This window comes from Cervus elaphus, chromosome 12, assembly GCF_910594005.1.
Source record: "Cervus elaphus chromosome 12, mCerEla1.1, whole genome shotgun sequence".
Taxonomy (NCBI): domain Eukaryota; kingdom Metazoa; phylum Chordata; class Mammalia; order Artiodactyla; family Cervidae; genus Cervus; species Cervus elaphus.
This window is the reverse complement of record NC_057826.1, coordinates 57,771,874-57,792,056: the sequence shown is the minus strand read 5'-3', so window position 1 is coordinate 57,792,056 and position 20,183 is coordinate 57,771,874. Positions and strand designations below refer to the sequence as shown.

The 20,183-nt window shown below is 35.4% G+C and overlaps 1 protein-coding gene across 4 annotated transcripts in view; it reads right to left on the bottom strand.

Annotated features, from left to right (window-relative positions):
* MAP4K5 (mitogen-activated protein kinase kinase kinase kinase 5) overlaps positions 1–20,183 on the bottom strand; it is a 115,709-nt gene that overhangs the window by 23,374 nt on the left and 72,152 nt on the right. For 2 of the 4 annotated variants that reach the window (XM_043918997.1, XM_043918999.1), the window contains exons 15-23: positions 9,881–9,939; positions 8,615–8,682; positions 7,068–7,110; positions 6,296–6,449; positions 5,278–5,375; positions 5,072–5,113; positions 4,121–4,205; positions 1,620–1,699; positions 1,263–1,323 (exon numbers count right to left, since the gene is read on the bottom strand). In XM_043918997.1, the coding sequence (XP_043774932.1) occupies positions 1,263–1,323; positions 1,620–1,699; positions 4,121–4,205; positions 5,072–5,113; positions 5,278–5,375; positions 6,296–6,449; positions 7,068–7,110; positions 8,615–8,682; positions 9,881–9,939 (690 nt within the window). Of the gene's footprint in view, positions 1–1,262; positions 1,324–1,619; positions 1,700–4,120; positions 4,206–5,071; positions 5,114–5,277; positions 5,376–6,238; positions 6,450–7,067; positions 7,111–8,614; positions 8,683–9,880; positions 9,940–20,183 lie in introns of all 4 variants that reach the window. The other 2 variants (XM_043918995.1, XM_043918996.1) reach the window with 1 other exon arrangement.

The window sequence follows — 20,183 nt, the reverse complement described above, 5'->3', positions numbered from 1 at the left end:
GTACATGCAGATACAGAGAGCCAACTAAACTCTATTATCAGAATGAAAGCAAGCAGCGAACCTTTAGGTAGCCACTTAAATTCAAAACGTAAGAAAATTGTTTTTGGCAGGTAAGGATTGGGAAAAAAAAAAGCTTAAAACACCAGCTGTCTATCCCCAACAAAACAAAAAAAAGAAAAACACAAACAACAAAATTAGAATAGGTTGCTCCAAAACCCATATGATTATTTTTAAGACTTCATAAAGTTTTGGTCCAAGTTGGCTAATAAATGCGTGGTCCAGAATTCTACCAGCGAACATCTCTTAAGTCTTCACAGTTAACTAAGCACTCTTTATATCTCACTTAATCCTCTCAGCAACCTTGTGAGGTTGTTATTATTACTATCCTCCTCATATTAATTACAATTAAGGAAACTGCGCGCAGCAACATGGATGGATTTAGAGATGATCACACTAAGTGAAGTAAGTCAGAAAGAAAAAGACAAATACCATATGGTATCACTTATATGTGGGATTTAATGTGACACAAAGAACCTATCTACGAAACAGAAACAGACTCAGAGAAGTGGAGAACAGACTTACTGGTCGTCAGCAGGGAGGGGCAGGGGGAAGGGTGGACTGGAGTCTGGGCTTAGCAGATGTGAACTAGTACATACAGGATATACAAACAACAAGGTCCTACTGTATATAGCACAGGGAACTACGTTCAATATCCTGTGATAAACCATAAAGGAAAGAGTATGAAAAAGTATATATATATGGATAACTGAAATACTGTATAGTATAGCAGAAATCAATACACTGTAAATCAACTACACTTCAATTAAAAAAATTTTAAAGTAGATACAATTTATGAAAAAAAGAAAAAGAAATCTGAGGCCAAGAGACGAGACGGTGACTGGCTCAAGATTAAAGAGAAGGAAGCAGCTAGGTGCTCTGATTCCTTCCCTTCAGCTGCTGACTCTCAGTGGAAGGCAGGGAGGGTGTCAGGAACAGTGACTGTGTGGAGACAGCCTCAGGGGACAATCACTGTCATGCTCCCCAGCTGTGTAGCTCTTAGGCACGTGTGGGAAGCACAGCTTTAACTGACAACAGGGTTTCTTCCTACTCTACACTGGTCAAAAACACCTACAAGCCTCAGCGTTAACTATACTAGATTATAATTACCCTAAATAACAACATTTTAAAATAATATATATTAAAATTACCTTTCTCTGCTTGTCCATGGTTTATTTATCATGTTATTTTCATCATATACATACCTGACAATGACATTAAAGTATTGTTGATAACATAGAGCCAAGTGCATTTCCGTGGAAATAACTATTAAGGAAAAAGTAGGTAATTAAAACCCTCCAATTTCATTCCCTCACCCCTCAACCTCCAAATTTCAACAGTTTGAAAGAGTAGCAAAAAAACTTTCTATCTTTCAATAAATTACCACAACCTTATGGAAAAAAATCTTCAGACATGAACATATAAAGAGTACAATTTCACCACTTTAAATATTTAAATCATAAAAATTAAAACTGGGGCCCATAAAAATTGACCTAAAATTAAGATATTTCCTTTATTCAATTAGTCCAAGCTAATTTTATGAGTTAAAACTCCTAAATTACCTGTTCCATCGTTGCCTCATGTAGCTCATTGAGATTCAATGTATAAATACCATCTTCAGTTCCGAAAATAATGTACTGATCTAAAATAGTTGAGATAAATCACCAGAATTTACTAACATTTTCTGAAATCATTCATTAAAATAATGGCCTTATATTTTAATGGTATTAAGAATTAGATAACCATCCACCCATCCAAACAAAAATTATTTTCTAAAACCCATGCTACCCAATTCTTCATTTTTAAAACAGTAGATATATTGTTACTAACTCTGCTTTATCTTACTATAAAATTTTTTAAAATGAAATTTTCATTATATGTCATCTTATTCAAACACAGTGAATAAATGAGAAAGAAGTAAAACTGTTAACACATGTCAATGGATTGTCAATGGATACTAAAACTAGTCAGTGAAAGCTTGATGAGCAAGAGGATATTTATCAAGTCTCAATGTATCTCCACACTAGCTACCTATCAATTATTTTGGGAAATTAATTAAGCAATTACTTAGGAAGGGAAAAATAGGAACTTGACAGAAGAGAAGGCTAGTGAACACCACCTTAACCAACTAGTCAATGCTAATGTCACCAGCACTTGGACAAGTTGATACAGAGTGCCTCCTGATATGATGAACTGAGAAGAGCACAAAAACACTTCTGTGATATTCCTTCCCAAAATGCATAACTTGATCTACACATGAGGACTCATCGGACAAACCCAAATTAAGGGACATTCTACAAAATAAGCAGCCCCAAAATATGGCATGATCAAGTGAGACAGAAAAGCTGAGAAACTTTCAGACTAAAGGAGACTAAAGGCATGATAGGCAAATCCAACACGTGAACTTGAACTAGATGTTGGATTGGGGGGAAAAAAGAGGGAGAGGAAAATGAAAGACACTCCTGGGATAATTAATAAAACTTAAATATGGACTGTGGATTAAAAAACAGTATTATATCAATGATAAAGTTTCTGATCTTTATAACAGTACTATGATTATATAAGAGATGATTCTTGCTCCTAGGAAATACAAAGTGAAGTATAAGGGGAAGAGGAGCATGGTGTCCACAACTCACCCTTCAAGTGATTCAGAAAAAAAAAAATGCACATACAGACAGAAAATAGTAAAACAAATGTGGCAAAAGGATGAACACACACACTACTATATATAAAATGGATAACCAACAAGGATCTACTGTGTAGCACAGCAAACTCTACTCAATATTCTGTGATAACCTATATGGGAAAGAACCTAAAAAGGAATGGATATATGTACGTGTATAAATGAATCACTTTTCTGTACACCTAAAACTAACACAATATTGTAAATCAACTATACTTAAATAAAAATAAATAAACAGTATGGTGTTGGTGATGGTGTTAACAAAAAGAAACTCTTGATGATTCTGAGCATATCAGAGCTTCTTATACTATTTCTCTAGCTTTTCTGTAAGTGTAAAACTTCTACAAAATAAAAAGTTACAAAATTAAAAAAAATTTGCTTACTGTTAATATTATTTTCTGTTATACTTTCTAATGATGGCACATAAAGCAGATAATTACACAACCTGTCTTTATGACTGTGTTGAAGTGGAAACAAACATTTCCTCCACTGCCTAACCTCTGCTAATTCCCAGACAACCAGGTTGGCTCCTTTCTTTGTTGCAAAAAGGTGAGTATTATGAGTATTTATGTTATAAATGATCGCTCTGAGAACCAGAAGTATTAAGTATCTTTTCCAAGTCACATAGTAATGACAGCTAGGGAACTCAACCCATATATATTTGATTCTAAATTTCCCCCATGTGTTATGCTTCCTCACTTTAAAATCACATAGCCTAAAATTTTAAGAGTAAACTTTACTTTATCATTTCAGACTTTCAAAAACATTATAATAATACAATGCATTCTTGAATATACTTCATGCAGATTCCACAAATGTCAACATTTGCTACTTTTGTTTTTATCCTTCTTTCTCTCTGCACACACATTTTCCCCTTTCCTGAATTAAGTTATAAGCCTGATACCCCTTTAGTCCTAAATATTTGTGTGCATTTCTTTAAAAAAAAAACAAAAACAAAAAGGTCTTACACAACCACAGAAAAATGATCAAAATCAGGATATATCAAAATAAGGGAATCAGGATATTCAGAACACTGAAACAATATACTATCTAATATCTTGACTCTGAGATTATCAATTGGCCCAGTGCTGTCTTTGTAAATAAAAGAAAAATGCCAAATTATGGTTGCAATCAGTTGTGACATCTTTTTCATCTCTTTTAATCAGGAACTGTTCTTGTATACTCTAACATTCTAACGCTTTTAAACCAAAACTGTTTACCTATTTAGGCAGTTACACTAAATAGTAAGACCTATACTGTTTAGTCTCTAGGTTGTTGTACTTTTTAAAGTAAAAAGCCCTCAGTTCAGTGATCATAAAGATCCTTTCCAATAATAAATACTTTGTTAGAGAGGTATATTAAAAGTTTCAGAAATGTTACCTTTTGTATCAGGATGTATCCAAGATGTTGCACAATTAATTTTCAGAGGGCAGCCATCAAAAACTTTGGAAAAACATGCTCCCATCTTATTTAAAAAGAAAGAAATGTTGACTTATTTGATTAGATAATTTTTATATTCTTAGAAAACAGCTGAAGATTATTATGAAATGCTAAACTGACTCTTATGTGCATATACTTATGGTCTCATTACAAACCAAAATTCATATTTGATATATTAACTCCTTCTATCAAAAGAGTTTCATACTCTTTCCTTGAGTAATCCTCTATTTTAGAGCAAAAATACCAGATTTACCAAAACATCTACATATGTCAATGATACATTCTAGGTACCTAAGTCACAAATAATCTTTACGACTAAGATTTAATAATGCAAAACAATGATTTTATTGAGTAACATAACAGCTATATTTGCAGTTTACCTCCATAATAGTGATGAGACAAAAAGACTAATATTTAAGCTTAACTTTTACTGTATGAAAAGAAACAATTTAAAAGGCACCCATTCTTATGACTGGCTGAACTACATTACAGAGAGGTACTACTGAAAGGCCAGAGAACAGAAGCTTCTGTGTTCCTTCCCACTGTGTATAGTTCAATGTAAAAATGACTTCAGGCACAGAAAGATATTTAACCCACATAATGAAGAGGATACAATACTATTAATATCATCACATTAAAGTGAAATTGGCCTTTGTAGGCTAACTGCAGAACTCAACTCTCCATATTTATAAAAGTGGAAATTCACCCAATTCTAACTAACTGGCTTAAATAAGGGTACATGATTGGATGCACGGTATATTCAAATGAATTTGACGCCTCAGTATTTTATGAATCCGTCCTTTCAACACCTTAAGATACTCGACAGCAAATAAACAATCTTCCGCTTCTAAAGAAAAACTGGCAAATGTTTCAAATGAAAATATTCCTTACCAGTACTTTTGGGGTCGGTGGAAGGCCATTGATTACTGGTTTCTGTGGGAAAAATAATTTGTAATACTTTAAGACCTCTTAAAGCCTTAAAAAAAACTTTATACATTTTGAAGTCCAGTTATTCCAAGTCTTGCATTAAATAGACTATGCCCCTTATATGATACAGTATTAGTTACAACTAATCACCAAATGCCTGTTACACATACAGGGAAATCCCGCTTGTCCTTTTTTCGTGGTAACTGTGGTGCTTGCGCTGATCCTTCTGTGTTTTCACTCATCAATTTTGAAATACCATCTCCATTTCCTAAAGAGAATCACAGTTAAAAGTTGAATGACCATACAAATAAGTTTTCCTTGAAAAATAACTTCCCTTTCCCCCCAGTACTTGTTTTCCATTTGGGTGATCCTTCGTTAGGAAACATTCCCTACTTTCAGACAAGTTAAGGTATTTTTGGTGCCTCTCTCTCTAGATCCTGCAGCAGTAGCACTGCAACTGTAGCAGTGGTCTTAATACATGAAAACAACAAATGTCTTGCCATACTGTGAGAAAAGCCAAACATGACTTACTAACGCAGATATTCAAGGCCTTCAGAGTTTTAACTTCGCTCTACCTTTTTAAGTTCTATCTCCCAGTATACACTCTTCAAAAGCTCACACTTGTATATACTAGGCTGTACTTCCAACACAAGCTAGATTTTCCTGCTTCAGTGCATTTGTTCACTCTTTCTTGTTCTCTAAGAAAGTCTGTCAGTACTGGTTCCAATTATTAAAGGCTCACCAAGGGCCTACCTTCTCTCTACCCTACCTATCCTTATCTCCCTCAGAGAGCTCTGGTGTTCTGTTACATATAGTTACTTATTGTAGGAGACACTTAAAACAAAATGTCTTGTCTGATTTTATGTGTGCATGGATATAACTTTTGCTATAGATCATGAACTCCTGGAGGGCAGGGTCATCCATTCATTTTCCTAGATCCTATAATATTTAGTAAGGGATCAAATTAGGTTTGAATTGGATTGAACCTATTTATAGTCCATCCATGTGGAATTTTAAAGAACTTTCACAAAGTTTTAAACAGTAATAAGACTGACTAAAGAAAAAAAAAAGACAGTCTTTAAAATTTGAACAAAATGGCTTTCTTTTCAGTTTTCACTTTGATTTATTTACCGAGATCACAGTATCTAGCTGTATGCACTCCAGGGCTGCTGATACTGCTAGCCATACCAATAGAGGAAGTCTCGGCTACAGGACCACAACTGGGGCTACTCTGTCTTCTGAGAACTTGGGGAGCTCTGTTCTCTGAATCAGGACAACGTTTTACAGTTGATGACTTTTCTTCATCTGGGAGGTTGTCTTCAGGGTAACTGTTTATCCTTGGCTAGTTGATAATAAGACATAAAAGTACTTTAATAAATTTGGACATAAAACATTAACACTGTTATTATTATGTATCAAAGACTTTAGGGAGAGAAAATATGCCTTTTTTTCTCCTACATAGTTCAATTCACTGGGCCAAGCAAGTAAGGTAAGTAAGAGCTTAGTTACTGTCTCAAAACAACTATGAACTTGCCATGTGACTTTTAATAGCCCTAGCCCCAAACTGATGTGTTTATAACCAATAAAATCATACACACAATCCATGAAATATTTAATAACTAGAAACAAGCAAGGAAAATGACTTAATGAAGTGTGACTCTAGTGAAATGTCCAACTGTAGTAATAAATGAGGACTGTAAATGATGAACTCCTCTCCTTTCAACGTGGTCAAGCATTTTCTTAAATGACTAATAATTTATCTTTGCCTTTTTCTAATAGCTATAAAGATACTGTATTTATCATGAAATATTTTAAAATATATTTTTACATCTTCATAATATACTCTCGAAGAAAACTATATCTAAAATATATTTAAGAGAATTGTGAACAAATTCAATAAAGTTACTTTTATTGTAACTTTAAACAAGGATTTATTGCTGAAAATCTCTAAGTTGCTTACCTTAGGAGGTAGGGGAGGTGGTATTGCACGTTTTGAGGTTGATCTAACAAAGAGAAAAATGCAATTTAGATGGTTTTAAGTAATCATAACATAAAACAGAGCATTAAATCTGCATTAAAATCTGCTTCTACTCAAGGAATATAAAAGACAACTGGATCACAGCACAGAGTAACTTTAAAACCTACAGGAAGACCTAAGATCTCATTCTGTCAAACTGTGTTAGTATGACTATAAAATAGAGCTTTTATAATGTGAACACAGCCTTTTTTACTTTGTGGTTATGCTTTGCTACATTTAATATGTAATAAAAACTAAACTCAGTTAAAAAAAAGATTCAGGATTTTAGAGCTGGAATCCACAGTGAATCATACATTCAAATAGTCTATCATCAAATCCTTCATTACTCCAAGTGGGGTCCAGAGATCAGCAACATTAGTTACACATGGAAACTTTTTTTCTGGCCACATCATGTAGCTTACAGGATCTCAGTTCCCCAACGGGCATTGAACTCAGGCTCCCAGCAGTGAAAGCATTGAGTCCTAATCCCTAAACCACCAGGGAATTCCCAAGGAAACTTTTATAAATGTACCTCCTAGACCTACTTAATCAGAATCTGCATTTTACCAAAATTTCCAGGTGATCCTCCAGGCACACCAAAATTTGAGAATCACTGATCTAGCCCACTGGTTTCACACATTTATCCCCAGTCATTGCAATCAATTGGGAAGCTTTGAGGATTCTTAGATTCCACTTCCAAAGACTATATTCCATAGCAAGGGTTGGCAAACTTTTTCTATAGAGGGTTAGACAGTAAATATTGTAGGCTCTACGAATAATATAGTGGTCACAACTACTGAACTGTAATGTTGTAAGCATGAAAGCAGCTACGGATAAACTTAGAGCATGGTTGTGTTCCAACTAACCTTCATTTATGAACACTGAAATTTAAATTTCATATGTAACAAAATTACTTTGCCTTTTGATTTTTTTCAACCATTAAAAAATGTAAATATCCTTTTAGTTTGTGGTATGCACAAAAAATAGGGTCAGATTTGTCTTACAGGCCATACTTTACCAACCCCATACATGAAATCCTAATGTGGGGGGTCCTGGAATCTGTACTTCCACAAGAGCTCTCTAGGCACTGCAATGCACTAACAGGTTTGGAACAACTCACCCAGGTCAGTCCCATCACTTAATCATTGAGGAAAGACAGGTCTAGTATATGAAGAAATCACACTACAGAGATGGAACTGGGTCTTTCTGACATCTACTATGGTACTTTTTCTCACATCATCATGCAGCTCATCTTTCAGTATACTAACATTACACATACTGTATTTTTATTTAGAGAATACAACCCTAAAACCTTAATGATCAACACATGATGCCTTTGGGCAATTAAAAAAAGTCAGAAGCTTTTTACTGACAAGAGGCATAGTACAATTTTTATAAGAATAAAAATTAAAACTTATTAGGATAAATCACTCACCACCAAATGTTGTTCTTACACAATCAAGTAAAATAATGTTAGAAAAACAACTTACTTGCCGGTATTTGCACCATCAACAAAAGGATTCCACCGTAACATAAAATTCGGGTCTGATGATACTCCCTATGAAGGTAAAAAAGAGTTTAAACATGTTACCTTATAACAGATATTAGTCACTTTATTTGATTCAAGAAAATACTTTGTCATGATTATTAATCATCTTGGCTTTCAACTGTTTAGCCTCTAGCTACACTTGCTGTCATTTGACATATTTATGCCAATAACTCATTATTGACTTAAATGTAAGGAAGATTATAAACACAGCTTAAAATGTGACAAGCCCTCTTTACCAATATGCTAGTACATTCCAAAGCAAAACAGAAAAATGTTAACTTTGAATTATGTGCATCACTACTCCATTAGCATGGAGGACTAAGCACTGTTTTAGTCAATTATCTTCAATTTATTGGTGCCGTATTTTTTCTGACTACCATGAAAATTGAGAATTTATTGTCCAGCAATATATACAGTAGGAAGAGCACCACTTCCAAATGTAAGAATAAAGAGATCCACTAACAGAAGATAGTTACTCTAAAAATTATACTTTTACTAATGGTTAAAAATAAAGTAGATGTTAGAATAACATCTAGGCCAACTCTAATAATATCATGCTCTATCTATTGTTTCTTTCCTTTTAGATAAGCAAAAGGGTTAACCAAATAGTAATCTAAAATACGAGCAATGGTTTTTTAAAAGGGGCTATATTAACAAATAAATATTAAAAACAGTAAGGCAATGCAAAATTGCACTCTAAACCTAACAGAATCAGTAGTAAAAAGATCCTGAGAGCTTAAAGCTTAGCATCAAATACCATGTATTTAATAACTTTATGTGAATTCTTCAAGACTTAGAAATGTCAAAATGAATGGTTAAAATGTTATTTACACACTGTACCCTAGTCAAAATACACCTAACTATAAGCTTTTTCAAACTTTAACTGGTGAAATGTGTGTTAAGTTGCTCAGTCATGTCCAGCTCTTTGCGACCCCATCATCTGTCCATGGAATTCTCTAGGCAAGAATACTGGAGTGGGTTGCCATTCCCTTCTCCAGGGGATCTTCCCGACCCAGGGATGGACCCCGGGTCTTCTGCACTGCAGGGAGATTCTCCACTGTCTGAGCTACCAGGGAATGGGTGAAATACATTACCAAAACTTAACGCTTTGAAGAGTATATTACTTTTTTCTTTTGTCAAACTATATCTAATTATAAGTTTTCTCAAATTTTAATGTGTAAAATACTTTAAAAGTCATAAGTCCTACCATTTCATCCCGTGCTTCTGTTTCTTTTCTCAAAGGAGGTTCAAACTGTAATTTGTCAACTGTAAAATATAACAGATATTCAGAAACTTTAACTTAAAGGATCAAACTTGAAAATGCAAAGAGAAGCGTGTGTATTGGGGAGGGAGGAAGGGAGAGAAGAGGAAAAGACAAAAACTCTTAATTTTTTTACTACCAGAACACCCCAAAAGAAAGTAACAATTTGGTATTTTCCTAACAATTCTACTTAATTCTTGATTGGAATCAGGAAATTAAACAGCAATTTTGTGTATAAAATATTTTTTAAAAGCTAATTAAAAGTAGGTGAGAAAGCAAACACTTTAAGGAAGTTTCTATCCAGGCTATATTGAAACTAATTTAAACTACAAATTTATAGCAGGATGAAACCTCCAAAATTACTTCTAATTATCTAAAAATAACAAATATTTGTCAAATGAAATATTACTATGGCATTCAGGAATCTAATATTATATTGTGCTAAATGTATATATGATCTGGCCTAATCAGACCAATTTTAGAATTACTCCTAATAGAGAAACTTCTTTTACAAGAAATATTCTGTAAATTAGAGAAAAGGATGACTTATTACCTACTCATGAAGTACACAGAATTTTAAGATTCTAAAATACAACGTGATTAAAAGACCAAAAAATTAAAATATACACACTTGCATTGTAGAGATACAAGTTTCCTAAATACAATCTTGATAAACAAAATACACTAAAAAAAGGTCTTTCAAAAAGGATCCAGTTATCTTTATCCCTAAAACAAGATTTATAAAGCAACACAGAGCACTTACATAATTCATGACACTAAACAAAAACATTAAGTCATAAAATTTTCAAAGAAAGATATTCCATAAAATGTATTCTCTACTTCTCAAAAATAACATAAAATAAAAAAAGGCTGCTTATTTATAATGATTTCTTAACAAAAAAATCTTAATTTAAGAGCCATACTATAATTCACAAAGAACCACTTCTCTCATCTGAGACAGAGATGAGTTAAAGGTATTTTTCTTTTGGTTACAAGAAATACTGGCACGCAGGTCTAGAAATGAATTACAAAACGTGTAAATATGGAAAGAAAAGAAAGAAAATATCATTTTCCATAACAATTATATAATTAGCAAATTTCAAGACTTGAAACATTACTAGAGAAAGTTCATAAATTCTCATTGAACATATAGTAAAGTATCAACTGTATCCATCCATACCAGTATCAGTAATTGAAAATAAAATTTTCAATTTCATTTCTTTTATAACAACATAAACATTTAAGGTATTTTACTTTATCACATGAAAAGTATTCCTTAAAAAAAAATCAAATTCCTTATGACAAGTCTAAAATTACTACAGCCATGACTCATGGCAAAGAATGCTAGTCTCCAGTATCACTGTTCTGCTTAGAAGAATAGACTCCACAGTTCTAATGAGGTGGATGAAACTGGAGCTTATTGTACAGAGTGAAGTAAGTCAGAAAGTGAAATACCAACACAATATATAAACACATATACGTAGAATTTAGAAAGACAGTAACAACAATCCTATATGCAAGGCAGCAAAAGAGACACAGATGTAAAAAACAGACCTTTGGTCTATGTGGGAGAAGGGGAGAGTGGGATGATTTGAGTGAATAGCATTGAAACATGTATATTACCATACGTAAAATACATGACCTGCTTTGATGCATGAAGCAGGGCACTCAAAGCCAGTTCTCTGGGACAACCCAGAGGGGAGGAAGGTAGGAAGGGAGCTTCAGGATGGGGAGACACATGTGCACCCGTGGCTGATTCATGCTGATGTATGGCAAAAACCACCACAATATTGTAAAGAAAATATCCTCCAACTAAAATAATTAATTAATTAAAAAAAAAAAAAGAATAGGCTCCAAGTTGTTTTGTTTTACTTTAATAAAAATCCTAGCAGTACCTTTGGCTGTGTGTTTGGCTTATAAAACACAAAGATGGGGAGGACTTCTATGATATATCCTCATTTATTTCCAAAAGATGTTATTTACTACAGGCATAAGTGTTAGTCGTTCATGTCTGACTCTTTGCAATCCCATGAACCATCACAGCCTGCCAGGCTCCTCAGTCCATGGAATTCTCCAGGCAAGAATACTGGAGTGGATAGCCATTCCCTTCTCCAACGGATCTTCCCAACCCAGGGATTGAACCTAGGTCTCCCACAATGCAGGCAGATTCTTTACCCCTATAAAGCCAGGGTGAGTAAGGATCTTACCACCATTTATCAAAGATTATAAACCTGTGATGTCTGATAATCCACTGCTTCAAAATAATTGCTTCATATACCTTGTATGCATACACATATTTGTATTACATGTTATTAATTAGTAGTTTATAGCAGAAGGGTAAGTCTAATTCCTGTTTTACTTATATACCTATAATTGAGGAGTTCCCTGGTGGCTCAGACAGTAAAGAATCCTCCTGCAATTCAGGAGACCCGGGTTCGATCCCTAGGTCAGGAAGATCCCCTGGAGAACGGAATGGCTACCCACTCCAGTATTCTTGCCTGGAGAATTCCATGGACAGAGGAGCCTGGTGAGCTACAGTCCAAGGAGAGTTGGACATGACTGAGCAGCTAACACTTTCACTTTCTAAGAAAACAGAACCCAAAGACAGTTTCACTGGGCACAGGAAAAAGTAGTAGTTTGGGGCCTCTCAGACAGTGGGAATTTGAAGGGCAGAGTACTAGAAATGAGAAAACTGAACTAAGAAGGAACTCTAAAAATATGCCAAGAGGTCTCCTTAGAGAAATCTTTAGTTGAATACGAAGTTGCCCACAAGCAAAGCAATACTCTGCAAGGTATGTCAGAAAACAGCTAACACAGTGCTGTGAGCTAAATGCAAGTTTTAGTGATCACACAGTAAAAGGAAAGAAATGAATTTCCACCCAGAGGAGAAACTGCTGAACATTGTAGTAAAATCTAAGACAGACCTTGAAAGGACTGGGATGACCTACCAGCTAATTTATGCTTCAGACACTCTTTAAAATAAAGAGGTCAATGTGGTATCACAACATCCAAGATACAATAAAAAATGACTACAGAATAAGTAGAAAAAAAATAAAAATCATAACCAATTTAAAAAACAGATACAGACTCAGAGGTGACACAGCTGTTGAAATTAGCAAAGATGGACACAACAAGTAAACAGATGGAAATTCTCAGTAGAGATAAAAACTATATATGTATGTGTGTGTATATATATATGTATACATGTATGTATCATCCATCTAGCCATTCTTCCATCTATTTATCTATTTTTCTATCAATTTATCTATATCAATGAAAGTCTAGATCCAGAAAATACACTACATGAAATAAAATTCACTGATAGGCTTAAATAACAGACAGAATACAACAGGAAAAAACATCAATGAACTGAAAATCAGGGCAACAGAAACTAAACTGAGGTACAGAAAACAAAAACACCTTAGGTATGTTTATGGGGGGCAGGGAGAACAGAGCCTCAGTGACCTGTGAAGTAACATCAAATGGTCTAACATGTAATTGGAGTCTCAGGAGAAGAGAGAATCTAGAGCAGAAAAACTGAAGAAATAATGGCCCCAAATTTTATATAGCTGATAAAATATACCAACTTATAGATCTAAGAAACTCAATAAACACCAAATAAGTAACAAAAATGCATCTAGGCACATCACAGTTTTCAACTACAAATTGGCACTTCTCATCCCTGGGTCGGGAAGATCCCCTGGAGAAGGAAATGGCAACCCACTACAGTATACTTGCCTGGAGAATTTCACGGACAGAGGAGCCTGGCAGGCTACATACAGTCCATGGAGTTGCAGAGTCAGACACAACTGAGCGACTAACACACACATCTGTCTCTACAAGGATTAAATCACGTGCTGCTGCAGCTGCTGACCTGGCACACCCCCTGAAGGAGTTCAGCGTGGACAGCAGAAATGAGGCGCCCTGTGCTTGGGGCAGGGGTAGGGGGCGGGCAGGACAAGTCATCAGATAGGCATTTTCAAAAGCTCAATTCTTCTATCTCCTCATGCCTAGGAAAGCACTAAAATCCTTCATGGTGATGACTGTTTCCTGGGAATAACAGAAGCTTCATGAAACCAGCAGAAACTTTCTACTAAAGTATGTGCTTGATTGCATGTATTCCCCCTTTACCAAAATCACAGATATACTGTCCCTCCCCCATAACTCTTTTGGAGCAGTTTCTCAGAGTTATTCGAGGTGCTGTCTCCCAGGCTGCAGTCCTCATTTTACCCCAAATAAAACTTAACTCTCATGTTGTGCATTTTTTAAAAGTCAACAGTTATGGCAACCACAAAGGGATTCAAACCCTCAATTTGTAGTTGACGCCATCAAATTGCTAAGAAAACAACAAACAAATTCCACAAGTTTCGTAGTATAGTATTTATTAATCCAACTGATGCAGTTGAAAATTTTCTATTTTGTGCCTTAGAAAAAAATCTGAATTGATGTCATGGATTGGGTTGCAACCTGCAGCTTAACAAACACCAATGTTGAGGAACATATAGGTATGTTATACTTCAGATAATTTTTCAAAATTAGTTTTCCTGACAACAAAGGCTTTTGCTTTAGTTATTGTATATCTATTTCTAGAATGGCTCAAAGGTTGTTTAAAAAGGCTCAACCTCAACAATGGCCAAAAAATGTTGCTTGAGTTTGTGTTTCCTACCTGGGAAAATTCTAATTACTTCTCTAGTAAACACTCACTTGTCTATAACTGTTAGTAAGGAGGTTTGTGAGACAATACATCTTCCTCAAAATCTCTATCACCTTTATCATTCTTAGTCTTCATGTAAAATAAAAAGGACAAATGGAATTTTCAAACTTAACTTGGATAAACTTTTAGAAATTCTTAGACCTCCTTAGCCTAAAATGGGTTTTCTTTGTTTGTTTGGCTTGAATGAAAGTAAGGTCAACTTCCTCAGGGGCCCATTAACTCTCTCTCAATAAACCCAAAACTGAGTATCTTATACATCAAAGAATACTGCCCCAGCTCCAGTTTCTACAATATCACAGACGAATATATCTGAGACTTGTACAGTACACAGTTTTATATTCAAACATATCCAAGCAGTGTTTCCTCTGAAATGATCTTTTCATGATTTAGAACTCAGAAACTGTTTTCTGGGAAACTTCTCTCTAAACTCAATAAATAGAATCTTGCCAGGTACTGTTAATAATTAATACAATGGTAAAACAGAGCAATGATCCTTGTATTAATTTGTCTTAATTACAGAGACATGGGCCAATTTAAATCAACACAAGATGGTCTCAGTAGGAAATCTCAAACTGGAGATGACAATCTTCAGAAGTAGATGACTGCAAGAAGGCAATTTCTACACAAATCTGTTGAATCAAGCTGATGACAATAGGAAAAGAATCATTTGTCCAAGTCCAATGGAGCAAGATGACACAAGACTTTGATTTTCATACTTTAATGTGCATACTTTAATACTATAGCTCTTTAGCTACAGTTTTTTCTTCCTCCTTGCCAGCTGAAGGTTCTGGATTGTTGACAGACTACTTGTTACCTCTTAATTATGATATCGGTAGAGTCTTTATTCTTAATACTGCTCTGTGTAGCCTCAGTCCCTGGTATGAGTCCAAATACCTGGCTAAAATTTACTTGTGAGTCAGCTAAAATCATACACCTAAACCAATAGCTGGGCAGTCATTTTCTTTATTGACACCTCTCAAATCCCCTTTGGTGCCAATTTTTTTGCAGTTAGTTGGTTTCCTAGGTAACTGTGAAACCAAGGAATCCTACAGGAATCCTGGGCACAGAAGCCTTTCTCTCCCCCATCTCCTTTAACTCAGCTTCCCCTACCTTCTCAGAGTTCCAAAGGGCAGATTCAACCTGGAAAGGGAAGGGATGCAAATATGGGGGAGGGGGATAGCCAGGAAACAAAAGTGCAGCTCTTGGGGCAGGGTCCTGGTTCCACCTCAAGGGACACACATAACAAAGTCTTTAAGGTCTTTTAAGAGGTCAGCACTCTTCATAGCAGAGAAACACCACAGAAGGCTATATTAAAAGAATCAGATTAGTTCATCAGGAAGATTCAGTTCAGTTCAGTTCAGTTGCTCAGTCGTGTCTGACTCTTTGCAACCCCATGAACTGCAGCATGCCAGGCCTCCTTGTCCATCACGAACTCCTGGAGTTTACTCAAACTTATGTCCATTGAGTCGGTGATGCCATCCAACCATCTCATCCTCTGTCGTCCCCTTCTCCTCCCGCCTTTAATCTTTCCCAGCATCAGGGTCTTTTCAAATGAGTCAGCTCTTTGCATCAGGCGGCCAAAGGGTTGGAGTTTCAGCTTCAACATCAGTCCTTCCAATGAATATTCAGGACTGATTTCCTTCAGGATGGACTGGTTGGATCTCCTTGCAGTCCAAGGGACTCTCAAGTTTTCTCCAACACCACAGGTCAAAAGCATCAATTCTCTGGCACTCAGCTTTCTTTATAGTCCAACTCTCACATCCATACATGACTGCTGGAAAAACCATAGTCTTGACTAGACGGACCTTTGTTGGCGAAGTAATGTCTCTGCTTTTTAATATGCTGTCTAGGGTGGTCATAACTTTTCTTCCAAGGAGTGAGCGTCTTTTAATTTCATGGCTGCAGTCACCATCTGCAGTGATTTTGGAGCCCAGAAAAATAAAGTCTGACACTGTTTCCACTGTTTCCCCATCTATTTGCCATGAAGTGATGGGACCAGGTGCCATGATCTTTGTTTGTAATCAAGAAGATTACCTGAGACTAAATTAGAGGAGTGGCGGCCCTGCGCACACTCTGATCTCTCAGCAACCCCACCCACCCCTGAACCACTGTGCTATAAAACTTCTCCCAGGCTGAGACACACAGGTGGGGCAGGAGCTCTCTGTGTTCCGCTTTGGCTGGCAAAGCAATAAAGCTATTCTTTTCTATCTCACTCAAAATTCTGCCTCTGAGATTTGATTTGGCACCCGTGCACAGAGGCTGAGCTCCCAGTATCAACTGGACTCAACCAAAAACTGGCTTTTCAGACAAAAACGTTTTTTTTTTTTTAAACAGAAAATTCAGGTCATACACCCATATTTAATCAGAATGAGACAGTAATCTGCCTGACCATTCATCAGACTGGGAAGACAGACACAAATCCAAATGCAAAGTCGAGAAGAAACAATGATTCTCCCAAGGATATGCTGCATAGGCAAAGTATCACATGATGATCCCCTCTCTGAATTACCCATGCTTTCCTACTGAGAAATATCAGTCTCTAAAATCAAAGACAGTCAGAAGCTTTGCTTTATTAAATCATATTTATTAAAATGAACCATTCCACTCTCACCTGGAAGGTTTAAGTTACTGATAGAGAGAAGTAGCTTTAATTTCCAATGTAGATACAGACCTTCAACTAAAGGAGTTTCTGAATACAACATTTCAAGTTTCCAAAGAAACAGGCTTCTGAATCTATTTTTATAGTATAGATCTTTTCACACACATCCCTACTTTGCTTTAAGTTTTCACTTAAATTTTACTTAGTTTCCACTTTCCCCCCAAACTCTCTAATTCTTCTTTTCCTATGTAATGAGATGTTCCATGGTTCCTCTGGTGTGTGTTCTCCCTCACTGCAAGGAGTGAATAAATCTGACTTCGCTGGACTATACTCTGGTGGTCTTAGATTAGGCCAAGATCAGAAAACTGAGCACTGAAGAATTGATGCTTTTGAACTGTGGTATTGGAGAAGACTCTTGAGAGTCCTTTGGTCTGCAAGGTGATCAAACCAGTCAATCCTAAAGGAAATCAGTCCTGAATATTCATTAGAAGGACTGATGCTGAAGCTTAAACTCCAATACTTTGGCCACCTGATGCGAAGAACTGACTCATTGGAAAAGACCCTGATGCTGGGAAAGATTGAAGACAGGAGAAAGGGACGACAGAGGATGAGATGGTTGGATGGCATCACCGACTCGATGGACATTAGTTTGAGCAATCTCCAGGAGCTGGTGATGGACAGGGAAGCTTGGCGTGCTGCAGTCCATGGGGTCACAAAGAGTTCAGTGACTGAACTGGACTGATAACCATTATTTATGTTCACTAAAAACACACAGTAAGGATGATTACAGTAATTATAATAGCCCCAAACTAGAAACAAATAAAAATGCCAGCTAAGTGAAGAATGAATAAATTATGCTATAATCATACAATGAAATACGACATTACAATGAAAAAATAAACTATTACTGGCACACATGACATGAATGACTTTCACAGACATAATATTGAGCAAAAGAAATCAGGCAAAAGAGGTGTATATTAGTTGATCCTAAATATCTGAAGATCAAGACCACAAAAACCAATCTATAGTGATGAGAGAAGAATAGTGATTAGCCAGGGCAGTGGGAAGGTAGGGGGACACAGGAGATGGGAGGGTGTTGATTGTGAAGGAGTATGAGGAATCCTTCAGAGATTCTGATAATGTTGATCTGGTTGGTGGTTTCATGAGTGTATACAAATTTAAAAATTCATTGTGCAGTACACTTAAGCATTTTACTGTATGTAAGTTACTAGCTTAATTTAAAAAACTGAAACAAAAAACTAAGAACAAGAACTAACAAGGTATGTATAAAATCTATCAAACAAAAACAAAACTATGAAACACTCCTGATGGACATAAAAGAAGACTTGGGAGAATTTAAAGGTAGATCAATAAAATGACCTTCAACTCCACCATCTTCTGTTTGGTACTTGCAGCACACAGGGCAAATTCCACGAAGGAATCAGTACTCTGGACACTTATAAAAGAACTAAGCTTTGAGCTCTCTGAGGAAGCTTATTTTGATTAAGATGACAGAATATCATAAAGATGTCAATTCTCCCAAAGTTAGTGTACAAATTTATGAGATCTCAGTAAAAACACTGAGAGGTGTTTTTTTTTTTTTTTTTCAACTCAGTAGACTGATTCTTATGTTTTATGTGGGGAAAATACAATGGCCAGATATACTAAAAAGGAATTGCAACAATGTGTGTGTGTGTGTGTGTGTGTGTGTGTGTGTGTGTGTGTGTGTGTGTGTGTGTGTGTGTGTGTGTGTGTGTGTGTGTGTGTGTAGGGGGTGAGGGAAAAAATAGGAGGAGGATTATTTCTAACACATTTTAACAGGTATTATAAAGACATAATAATCAGAAGTATGTGACTGGCATAGGACTAAGTATATTAGTGCAAGAGAACAGAATTTCCAGAAAAAGCCCTAAAATGTATGTGGCAACTTAGTATATAATAAAGATGGCATATCAAATCTATTAATGAAAACAGGTTTTAATAAACAGTATCAAGACAAATGAGTAGATATTTAGAATGAATTCATATTTCATACCTTCTAGCAAATAATACCTTATAACAAAGATATAAGTATTGATATTATAAAAAATGAAACAAAAAAACAAACAGGAAAATCCTTTTATAACCTTAAAATCAGGAAGGCCTTACTAAATACAACCCCCAAAACAAAAGCTGTAAGGAAAGATACATTTACAATACATTAATTGAATACTATACAGTTGTATAAAATAAAGAAAATAGCTTTATAATAGCTTTATTTTAAAATATAAAAATAAACAGCTGCTTTTCTGTCTGGTATTTGAAACTCAGAGAGTTTGCTAGGGATAGTATAAGAACATAGCATAAAAAGTATCAGCAATCTGGAACTAACAAAAACAGAAAATCTTGAATTATGAGTTTAACTATGAAAATGTGTGACTGAAATAACAGATATGGGAAGGATATTCTAACTCTCCATTGACCTAGATTTCCAAAGCTGCGTACAGAAAGCTAGAAATGTTTGGTTTCAAGAAAACAAAATACACATCTGCAATTATTCTAACTACCTTCCTCCATTATGGTTTATATTTTTTATTTAGAGCTTATTTTAATGTAAACTACCTTTAAATCTCCTTTGAAACAATTATGCACTTAAGTCAGTATACTCATCCTAAAAATTCTTTGTAAATCTGTTCTTCCAAATTAATGTGGCTAAAATGACAAATATTGTTAATATAACATTTTCATGTCAATGATTTATTGAATAAAAATCAATTTCTCCTTTTAAATATGCATTTTAGAAAATATCCACCTTGGTGCTAATCTCTCTTAAAAAACCGAGACCAACCTAAATATCCAACAATAGGGACTACAATACATCAACTCAATACAGGAGGATAAAACCATTAAACATAACAGTTACAAAGCCTAGGCTAATATATGGGAAATACTTC